This window comes from Poromitra crassiceps (genome assembly GCF_964638095.1).
Source record: "Poromitra crassiceps genome assembly, chromosome: 2".
NCBI classification, from domain to species: domain Eukaryota; kingdom Metazoa; phylum Chordata; class Actinopteri; order Beryciformes; family Melamphaidae; genus Poromitra; species Poromitra crassiceps.
The window spans coordinates 83314319-83326407 of NC_139624.1; the positions used below are offsets into that span (position 1 = coordinate 83314319).

At 41.9% G+C, this 12089-nt stretch overlaps 1 protein-coding gene across 1 annotated transcript; it reads right to left on the reverse strand.

Moving 5' to 3' along the window:
* Positions 1–760: 760 nt before the first annotated feature.
* hhatlb (hedgehog acyltransferase like, b) lies at positions 761–11647 on the reverse strand (the record flags this gene model as incomplete). Its single annotated transcript, XM_083655113.1, has 11 exons — positions 761–2440; positions 2770–2911; positions 2995–3196; positions 3320–3355; positions 4259–4403; positions 4926–5097; positions 6143–6352; positions 7236–7430; positions 9682–9795; positions 9899–9966; positions 11542–11647. The coding sequence occupies 11 exons, from the start codon at positions 11645–11647 to the stop codon at positions 2238–2240; spliced, it is 1593 nt and encodes a 530-aa protein (XP_083511239.1). The 3' UTR covers positions 761–2237.
* Between the last annotated feature and the right edge of the window lie 442 nt (positions 11648–12089).

Here is a 12089-nt window from a genome sequence, read left to right on the forward strand (position 1 = left end):
AAGCAGGTGTCAGACACTAACCAGGCGCCAGTTAGGATATTTGACTTTGGCAATGAGAGAGAAAAGGATGCATTCTTTCAGAGAATTCGAGAGAGAAACGCCAAACGCAGGGATGTTTTCAGATATGTTTCTTTTCCTCTCAGCGCTACTAGGCCATGTCCGACACCACCAGGGTGTCCATGTGAAGCCCGAAAATCAAAACTTGGTTTTTTTTAGTAAGGAAAAACATGCCATAGTTAAATTTGTGTGTTTACTTTAAACTGGGGTGGGAAATTAAAAATAGGCTTCCCCAGATCGTCTTTGGCGATTTTTTTGACTGAGCCAGTGTTGTTGTACCTGTTTTGACTGTAAAATAAATAACTTGTTGGATACTCCTGTGAATTTCTTAACCCTGCGTGGTTGTAGCTGTGAACTTTAACAATATCTTTGACTTTGACTGTTTCAAGCTGCAGCAGTGCTGGACTTGTATAAATATGAATACGTTGTATAAATATGAATACGTTTCACGCTGCCATGATTCTCAGGTTTTAATTCAGACAAACAAAACATCAACACAGCGAATCCTTCACTGACCATATACCAGCCAAAAATATCAGCCAATCGTGTATTTTGCAGAAGCAGCAGCGTCCAATCAGTTTCCTTCATTCTATATTAAGATTACCATCAAATAACAGCACTATAACTATATTGCTGTCAAATCGGCAATGAAGACACTACAGTGCTAGTCTTAATACTCTAACTTTTGCTTTTATTTGGGACAAAGTGACTTTTTTTAAAGGAGAATATTCGGGGGGAAATTCCAATAACCCCTCAACAGTTGACCAACGTGATGCTTCAATAGCAACAGAATGGCAAGTCATGAACAAACCGATGTCTAAGTATCAATACGTATTGAGTAAGATGTAATTATGACCAAAATAACTCAACTGCGCAGTATGTCACATGTACAACTAAACTGCTAGAGGCCCTCTTCACAGCAACCGTTTTGAGGTGGTAAAGCAGTGATGAGGGCCCTGGCACTGGAACACCTAAATGGAATGGAACCATCATTAATGGTATTGTTTACGCCTGTGTATTTCCTGCTTTACCACCTCAAAAGGGTTGCTGTGTAGGCTTTCCCCACTGTGGAATTGCAGGTATGTGTTGTTTAGGAATACCGGTAAATCTTTGTTTTACCAGAGGAACTGGCTGGACTGGCTAATAGTGGCTAAACACTGTGTGTTACATGAGTCTATTCCAGGCACAGCTTTCAGCCTGTGGCCAGAGCCTTTCCAGACATCAGGACTTTCCAGTGTGGCTGCTGCATTAACCTCTTTCACTTCCCACCCAATTCACCCATTTTGTCTCTTAACATTAGCAAAACATTAACGAGGGCCCTGGTACTGGATCACCAAATGGATTGCGAGTTGGAATGGGTGACTTGGGTGGGAAGTGCAAAAGGCGAATTGAACAGCAATCAAGCTGTAAAGTAACTAACTCTACAGAAATACCTCTTACCAAAACAGTCTCTGATGGCAAAACTCGCATATTGACAGATATATTTATAGCTTAAAAAGCCCCTCTCTCACATGAGTTCAAAAATCTTTATCTCCTTTCTTATCAATGCCAGTGTGATAAGCAACTCACAAAATAAAGTTTAGCTTCTTCTCTTAAAAAGAGACATAACACTGAACAATTATAGTTGCAGTTTATCTTTGTATGAACAGTAATGGCTGATAAAACAGTGTGACAACAGAAGTTTGTCGATTTGGAATTTCAGAGTAATGAGAATTACTTCTGACCTCCCTACAGAAAGGAAGAAGGAAATTAAATGTGACCCGCTGGTTTACCAGGCTACTACAGTAGTATTATACATTTTAATTAAGAGTAACTTTTCATAAAACAGAAGGTAAAGTATTTTTTTCCCCTCTTGATGAAAACATATTTCTCTTATCTCCTGAAATGGTGGTTAAACATATTTACAATTAAGGACGTTTTTCAAAAGCAGAAACAGAACCTCCACTTGAAACACATTATAAAATCTATACTGGCAGTAATACTGTATGACTACTTGGCTGTATACATCATTCTAGCACCATGATGTGAACATCAAATCCCTCCAATATACTCTAACATATACTGAATAGAACTAAAATGACATTGTTTTATGGCCTTGTAATCTGTGTAATATAGCAGAAACTATGATTCAGAAAGATATTTTCGACTTTGACAGACATGCAAACTTTGACGTCCATCCCCTACTCTGCTTTCGCCTTGCCAGGCTCCACGACTGGCTGAGCTGCAGCGGGTGAGGCTGCAGTTGTAGCTGCGCCGCTGACGGGGGCGGGTGGAGGGATGGGATCAGGGTCATTGATAAGGGCCTGCCTCCTTTCGCTCTCCTTTATCACTTGAATCAGGCAGTAGGTCACAAACATGACCACGATGGTGGTTATAGGGAAGCCTGGGAAAGAACGGATACGAATGACTTCATTGTTAAAGAATTTACACAATTTCAACATTTTCAGTAGTGGACAAAAACAGAAGGGAAGGAGTGTTGTATCGAGTCCTTAGTGTAGAATGGACAGGTGCTCTTTAGATGTAGGAAGGCTTGACTAGGCCACAATGCAAAGGTGTTTTTTTTTGTTCTCTATTTTTGCCTTGTGAAATACAAATTATTATTTTTTGCAATGAGTTTTTTGAAATTTTATTTATTTTTTGCTTAGAACCGGATCTTGATGTATATTTACAAAGCCTTCCCATGCATTGACTTATTGTAACGAAACTGATCACCTTTGAGAAGCAGTCGTTTGGCTACCAACTTGGCAAAGTCCAAACTGTTCAAGGCCAGAATGTTGTACAACACAATGGTCCAGAAGTTGAACATATTGAAGAGTGCTCTGATCCGGCGAGACATTGCCTCTGACATTGACATCTGTTAGAAACAAACCAACAGATGATCAATAAACAAAAAGGTTCTTTGTGTCTAGATCAGAATGACAACCTTCATTCACCGACCTCAAAGGAAGAAAAGGGCTCCATGGAGAAGAACTTGGCGGTCCACAGCTCAAAGTTGAGGCCAAAACAGTTGAAGAAAGCCCAGATCAGCACCACCTCGCAGGGTCCCAGCCAGAGGATGGTGACGCCAAAGGTGCACAGCGAAGCCACCAGCTCCTGCAGGACATTATCATGCCCTCCTCCCAGGTTATTATACACATACCTGTGGACAGTGACACAGATCTCTGAGGTCATTTACATTCTATTCTTGTAGTTGCAGATCATCTACATTGATCAGGATTAACAAGACTCAGATTGAATTCAAAGGTTTTTGTGAGACACTCACTTGCACAGCCAATCGTTAATTCCTCTGTCAAAGTGGCTGCAAAAGGAGACAAAGTTAAAGGGATAGTTCACTTTTTTTTAAAGTCTAGCCCTATTTGCTACTTACCTATGATGATGTTGATTGGTAGAGTTGTTTCTCAGCACAAGCCATGCTGTTCCTCATAGTAGCTCTGGAAAGTTGGCTAAAAATGAATGCAAGGTCATGGGGTCACGCTCCTGTATGTACAAGCTGACTGAAGCTCATTGGAATTTACTTTGTGTGACTGTGGATGGAATTTTAGTGAGCCTCAGTCAGCTTGTACCTAAAGGAACGTGACCCCATTGACCTTGAATTCGCTTTTGCCCAACTTTCCAGAGCTACTATGAGGAACAGCATGGCTTGTGCTGAGAAAGAACTCTACCAATCAACATCATTATTGGTAAAGTAGCAAATAGGGCTAGACTTAAAAGAAAGTGAACTATCCCTTTAAGAATAGGTTTAGTATTACAGTTATTTCAGGTAGGTATGCCATGAGTATAGAATCATGATGACCAAATGTCAATGACATCAAACTGTGTAGACCAGCGGTTGCCAACTTTTTCTGACTCATGGCCCACTTGAAAATCTCAAAAATATTCACGGCCCACATCTGACCATAAACATATGGAATATGGCATAAACATAAACATATGGCATAAACATATGGAGGCCAAATGTGTTCTCAGAGCACTTTTTATATTAACGATAAAAGGAGCTGTCCATCAGCACCACACAGAAATCAGAAACTAAAAGTGAGGGGCTGTCTGCAATAGAGTAATTAACCAATAATTGATTACAAATGAAATAACGGTATCATTCAACAATGGAGAAATGCATTCTCACGTAATAATAATTTGTTTTGAAAAATTGATTTGGCGGCCCACTTGCAAAACCTTTGCGGCTGGTGTAGGCTTTACTCACGTTTCAGCAAACACATAGAGCATGGTGATGCACTTTGGGGGCTTGGGCGGCTCCAGGTGATCCAGTCTGGATACTGTGTTGATGACTCCAAACATGACGGCTGCTTTCACCCAGTCGTACACCAGGTTAGAGTAGGCCAGACCCACTGAAAGACCACACCACACCAGTTCTGGAGTCAAGGCGTTTTCACTTCAATGAATTCAACATACAGTATAAGTGGGCGTCTGGGTAGTGTAGAGGCAAAGCACTCGTCCACCACCGCGGCGACCCGGGCTCAATTCCTGGTAGCGGGACCTCCGGCTTGGTCAGACGCTCCTATACAGACACAATTGGTCATGTCTGCGGGTGGGAAGCCGGTGGGGTATGAATCCTGGTGGCTGCGCCTCCTCTGGTCAGTCAGACCAGAGGAGGCTTTATTAATGCCCATAGAGAATAATAGGGTGTTTTTGCTGAAACAACACACAAATCAACTGGCAGTGTGCCATGTGCATCACATCAAAGATACATTTACTGTAGGTAGATCATGTTAATTTGTATTACCAAGCATGTTTATCATACTCAATGGCATGGTAAACAATCAATCCAAAATACTTTGTGACCATCTACAGGCCACAGCATTGAAACATTGAAAGCATTGAGGAAGGAATGTGGGGGAGGTTGCACAGACCTACAGCCCAGTCAGAGAGGTGCTTGAGCAGCTTCATGTCAGTGGGGATGGTGAGGATGTACATGAAATGGAAGAGGGCGTCCACCACAATGATGGCCGCCAGGTAGATCAGGCCCTGTAGACTGATGCTCCACATCTCCCTCTCTTTCCTGGTCAAGTCTGACTTGTTGGCCTGCAGGGGGCAGCAAAGACACGGCGACTACCTCACATACTCCAGACTCTACTAAAAAGACCTCCAACTTCTACACTGAATCAAAAGGAGTGGCATGCCCACATACTCCAATAGTAGTTGTCTTGAAACTGACCCTATATCTCCTGTATTGGAATGATTTGGTTAAATTCAGAAATAAATTCAATATGGATGCCTTAAGACTGCCGAGGCTATCCTTCAGATGAACACAGTGGTCGGTCACAGTGGTCAGTCTAACCTGATTGCCTTCCACTCCTCTCACTCACACTTATTCTCAAATTCTTGCAAAGACCAAATGGTCTTTCTCAGTTCACAAAAAAGAAAAAAGAAAAAAACATGATTCACATACCCTAAAATTATCAAGGTATCCACTGCAAATAGGATCAGTTCGGCTCCTTAATGACACTAGGCTCGGCCGCTGCGTGGCCTCGCCCGTAGTTTGGCCTCGCTTCCCCTATTGGCGTGTGTGTGTGTGTGTGTGTGTGTGTGTGTTTGTGTGTGTGTGTGTGTGCCTCATTATGATATCACTGATGACATCATCAGTGTGTGTGTGTGTGTGTGTGTGTGTGTGTGTGTGTGTGTGTGTGTGTGTGCCCCCCTATGACATTACTGATCAGTCTTGTCCGAATGCCTTGTGTGTGTGTGTGTGTGTGTGTGTGGGGGGGGGGGGTGTTTGTGGGTGTGTGTGTGTGGGTGTGCGCGTGCCCTTATGACATCACTTTTGACATCATTACTGATGACATCGTCAGGTCACCCGCACGGGTGCCCTTTACACACCCTGAAGGTTTCAGCCTGATCGCATGTAAAACGGCATAGCTGTGGCCGAACACAGAACTTGAAACAGACAAACAAAGTCCACATACCCAATTGTACAAGATATACTATGTACAGTAAGTATTATGCAACGAGTTAATCTGTTTCCATAATATATCAGCATCTGCTATGTAATATAAGAGAATCTATAAGTATCTCTACTACTTGGATTACAAATGTTGACATAATTATGTACTAAAACAGTATAACTTACTTGAACATAAAACTTATCAAAGGTCATGATGGGCCCAAAGTAGAAGAAGGGGAGGTAGAAGTTGTACTTGAGCAGCTCCAGGATGCTGTGGTTTCCCTCCTTCCTGTCACAGTTCTCCAGAGCAAAGCTCATGCAGCGCATGATGGTAAAGCCACAGCCTCCATAGAACAGAATGTGGCGCAGCTCAAAGTCCCCCTCCACAAAACCAGCCTATATGGAGAGGAGAGAGAGAAAGCCAAGTATGGATTTGAATTCATAACAACTCATAAAGAGAGATATGTATATGTCTGCTATTAACTTGGTGGAACTTGGGACACTGACTTTTGCTCTTGCTTCAGGAAACACTCCTTATGATATAACGTGATGGGAACATCGAGGGCTTGGAGCGTTATAGTAGATTTTACAGGATAGTCAAAACAAATACTACTACACTACTTTTTTTTTTTTATATATATCTACATCTTTGTATGTGTCCCAGCCAGGACACATCACTTATTGTTGTGTTCTGGGACACATTCAAAGCCCTTTAAAACTCGTCATAAGACTGAAGGATAACTTCAGCTAGCAGCAGTCTTATCAGAGCTCATCTTGACCAGTTCACACGTGTTGCCAGTATTACTTACTGTAGGTCAGCATGCATTTTGAGTTGACATCCAAGGGCTGTTAGAATCCTCTACCCACAAGGCTTGTTCAGTGTCAAAAGTGGGGTTTTGCTTGGTGAGTGCAGTTACGCCCTTTTGGCAGCAAACAAAACCCTACTTTTACTGTTACTGTTTCAGTTTTTGTTTAATTAAAACTTATGGGTCATGATTTCAGACAACTCTTTAAATCAATAAACTTGACCATCACCACCAACCAGTCTGTGATGAAACGGAATGAGATAAGCAAAGGAAATCGAACATTGGTGAGTTAAGCTTTTTTCACCTTGCTGATTTGTTTTTTCTCTGCCTGTTGTCAGAGAAGAGTCCATACCCAATTCAGTTTGGGCAAATACAGCAAGTCCACAGAGTCACAGTTATTTTTAATGCTTTTGTCTGTTGCAGCCCCTCTGTGATTTAGGCTGATGAAATGTGTTTATTTTTTACCAGGTTACCTGCCAGGACATGAAGGGTTCACACTTGAAGGTAGCAAGGGTGGCAAGGCCAGTGGCGAAGCAGAGCCAGCGGAGTTTGACTAAGGAGATGCTGTAGAGCAGGATACAGTGGGACAGAATGAGGGTGATGTAGGTCCAGCCCATACTGGTCCAGACAGCCAGCAGGCCGTACACCATGTACACCAAGGACCTGTACTGTGGGAGAGAAAAACAGTGTCAGAACTAGGTACACACAGTATGGCTACCTGTATATAACTCTCTCCTAGAGATGCAATCAAAATAGGCCTATATAGTTGATATTACTATTTGATGTGATGATGATTGAGCTGGATGCAGTTCTATCAGTATGATTTGTGCTTGGGAAAACTGAATCCAAACTCCAAAGTACTGCAGATAATAACAGCTAGTCCTTTGATGTGTAATAATTAACAATAATTGATTGGATTAATATAGTGCCTCTCTAGATACTCAAAGTGCTTCACATACTCAACCCAACCACCACCGTGTATGAACCAGACTACCACATCAAGTCCTGTTGATCACCACCAGCCTGCCTTTGGTATATTTGTATCAACCAAACATGAAAAATATGTTTGTATATACACAAAGCAACACTATGGCTATTTTAAGACAGAATTATACACTAAAGGATTGTCTTTCACATTAAGAGACTCTGTGTCTGCTGACACATGACACATGGTTTAATGATGCTAGCCAAACCAAACTTTATCTCTCTCTCCCTCCCTCCCTCCATCTCACTCTCACTCAGTCTTCCTCCCTCAGTCCCTTCCTTGCCACGTGGTCCCATTCATCATTTACTGTTTAGCTAATGAGGAAAATAAAACAATAGTGAAAATAAATGGTGACAAAATGGATTTCATGCAAACATCACTAAGTATCCATTACACATTATGGCATCTTGTAGATTAGAGAGCTAGAAATGCATCGTGGTAGACTATCTTCCTGTACCTTCTTAGATTTCATAGTGAATGACAATGTATTGCCGTGGTCATTGAACCTGATAACAAATATCATTTAACAACATGAATATACTATTTTCACCACTAATACTATAGTCTTACACATTCTATACTATATTTCTCTGCCTGGAGCAGGTTTGTGCACACATTTTTACAAGATTGTTTTTACAAAATCAGTCAGTCAATCAATCAATCAATCAATCAATCAATCAATCAGTTTCAGATTGCTCTGTGGGGGTTCCCCAAGGTTCGGTCCTGGGTCCTGTCTTCTTCGGTGTATACATAAATGACCTCCCCCACATCTGCACAGATGTGAGGGTACAAATGTACGCGGATGACACAGTCATATATGTACACGCTGACTCCAAGCAGAAAGCTGCATCTGTGCTCACAGTCGCTATGGAAAAGTTAGCTATTTGGCTGAATGACTCCTGCCTGACCTTGAATGTCTCTAAAACCGTGAACATATATTTCTCTATAAGGCGTAATAACCCCCCCCCCCCACCCCCACCCGACATCTTTGTTAAAGGTCAGAGGGTGGAAGTTGTCCAGGAGTTTAAATACCTGGGTATTATTTTAGATAGCAACCTCTCCTTCAAAAAGCACATAAAGAAAACTGCAGGGACTGTCAAACGTAATCTTTGGCAATTTAGATTCATTCGATGTCAGCTGAGCACAGATGCGGCGAAACTGTATCTTCATTCTTTCATTTTATCACATCTATCTTACTGTGCCACTACTTGGTCCCAGGCCAATAAAACAACGACGCAGCCACTCTTTACTCTATTCAAGCAAGCGTTGAAGGTCCTGGATAAAAAACCTAACAACTACCATCACTGTGACATTATCAATAAATATAACTCTCTAACACTTGAGAATTTCCTGTTGATGGCAAATGTCTGTATTGTATAGGATCTTCCATGGCCTTGCCCCCCCCCCCCCTCCCCCCATTCAACAAATTTGTGACAAACCGCTACACCAGTGTGAGAACTACAAGAGCCTCCACTAGCCTCCACTTTAATGACTGCCAGCAGTCATTAAAGGCTGCAGTACTTTCAAAGGTTTTAAATCCTCTGTTAAGAAGTGGCTGAGAGAGGGTCAGTCTTGTGGCACCTATAGTCATTAGTGTGGTCTCATATCCTATTTATTTCTGTGTTCTGACATTATTTATTTTTTTACCATCACCTCATTTGCTACTGTGTGACTTTTAGTGGATTGCTATCTACCTCTATGTGTTCTATTTCACTGTTGTGCGCATTGTATGTGTAATACCTTGCTAATAGTAAGTTTCATTTTTTTATTATGTATCTTGATTGTTTAGACACTAGGATTTTCTTTTAATTTCTGTATTTGATATGTACTGTGTGCACACAGGACTCTGTGCGCCCAGGGACTACAGATGCACATTAGCTTTTAGCTATTTCTGGTGCAATATATAAGATAAAGATAAGATAAAGTAGAAGCACCTGTGGAGCCAGCATGGTGCAGATCTTGGCAAACAGCACGTGGCCAGAGAGAGCAAACAGGATGTGTGCTCTGAATGTGGAAAACCACATCACCCACTCAACATCAGCCGTGTCCTGCGGAGCAATGAGCATTCACACAATTTAAAAAACAACATTTGTATATCAATGGAATGTATCTTGATAAACTACGATGAAAGTCCCAGGCAGGCACTCTCACCATTCTCCTCCCAAAGTAGTACCATCCTGGCTTCACGCTGGATTTGAAGGTCTTTCTGTTTATATTGGCTGGAACAAGACGAAGGAGAAGAGAAAGAAACAACTGAGGGTAAATACAAATTAAAGCCCTAAAATGCAACCATTCCCAACCTGTGGGCCACGAAGGTATTGCAAGTGGGCCACCAAATCATTTGCCAAACATATTTTGTCTGTGTGTGTGTGTGTGTGGGGGGGGGGGGGGTTGTAATTATTATTATTATGGATGAGAATGCAATTTCTATTGTTGAATGGTACCGTTATTTAATTTGTAATCAATTATTTGTAAATTAGCCTATTGGAGACACCCCCTCACTTTTAGTTTCTGATTTCTGTGTTCTGCTGAAGGACAGCTCCTTTTATTGTTCAAATAAAAAAAATGTGCTGTGAGAACGCTGTCCGTACTGTTTATGGACGGGTGGAGGCCGCAAACATTTTTGAGATTTTCAAGTGGGCCTTGAGTCAGAAAAGCTTGGGAACGACTGAGCTAAAGAAACTTGACATGCCTGTTCTTCAGGTTGTTGTGCTTACTGACTCTTACACATTTTACACACTATACTAGTGTTTGATGCAAAACTGCAGCAGAGTAGCATGCAATAAAATGAGCTCTTACATCCAAAACACTTTACTTTAACATGTCACTTTATTTAAAACACATTTGTCCATCTCTCATTTTCTTCTTCTTGTCCTTTAATGCAGATGTGGGTGTCTTTGTTAGTGGTGACAGACTCACAATGAACGCAGGGTGAACACACAGCCCTATTTTCTTCTTCGGCTCTGTGGTATTAATACAGACACCTGATCTGCTCTGCGTGGTCTGCATAGCTCCCACTCTTGGCCTTCACACACTGAAACGCCCCCTGCCTTTCCCCCAAGACAATATTGCATGGCACATTGGCAAACTGCCCATGAAATCGATTGCATTATATGTTCCATACATTGTTGTCTGCATGTGACTACACTACTGATGGGCAATGGGCAGATACAACTCATCCTGTAACATCAGGATCTGGGTAGGTCTGGGTAAACCTATGCATTGACAGATAACTGCTTGCTATTGACATGTTTTATTCATTCGTTTTCAATCATTCCCCTTGTTTAAACCAACATCTCCACTGAAATGGAAATCCAACATTGGAAAAGCAATTTAAATAAATTCAGAGACAAAGCAAATTCTGTGTATGTGTAGTGTATAGCCTACTGCAGTGATACTCAACCTGCTTTGCTCGGGGACCACTTATGCAAGATGACAGGAAGCCAGGGGCCAGTTAATAAATCAACAATAATAATATACATTTTTCTGTAGCAGATTGTAGTTTTTTGGGGGTGCCAGCTTGAGTTTAGTCTGACAATTTTGTGCACACAGGATAGTTACTGTATTAGTTAGGTTAAGTTAGTTAACTACATAAGCGCCTGAGCGGCGAGCAGGCGGCAATGTTTGACAATTTACCTGGAGCTCAGTCAAACTTTATTTAACGTTAGTTTTCATTGTGAATTAGAAAATGGTTGGGGGGCCACTCTGCACCCTATCGCGGGCCGCATATGGCCCCCGGGCCGCAAGTTGAGTATCACTGGCCACATGTGTGCATGTGTGTTCCTCATACTCACAACTGGACACCTCAGAGATCCAGCTGGCGGCCCAGAACATGGCCAGGCACAGCACCATGTTGTAGAAATAGACCTCATACTTGGGAAGGGCAGCTTTGACCCCCATGGTACCACAGACAGCCGCAGCTCAGGAACACTCCTGAACACACCGCACCGACCAGCTAACCCTTATCTGTCCAACCAAATGTGTTGACAAAGAAGACGTCACATGACTAAACTGACCAAGAAGATGTAAATGTGTTAGAGAACATTTGATCAGACTCACACACTATAGGCTGGTATTCCCCAGCTTTTAGTTATTCATTTAAATACATACACACACATAATATGATGTATCCTCATACACATAGGCTACTGTACTGAAAAACGATTACAGTACAGAAGGACTACTTGACTCCAGCTACAGCTAAACATATGACGCCTCACACAATGTTCTCACCTCGTCACTCTTTCAGACACTTCTCTCATCTTATACATGCATGAACCATTTGGTCACACTATAACAGGAAGTGTATAGCCACAATGGCTATATCTCTCGCCGGTTTTAA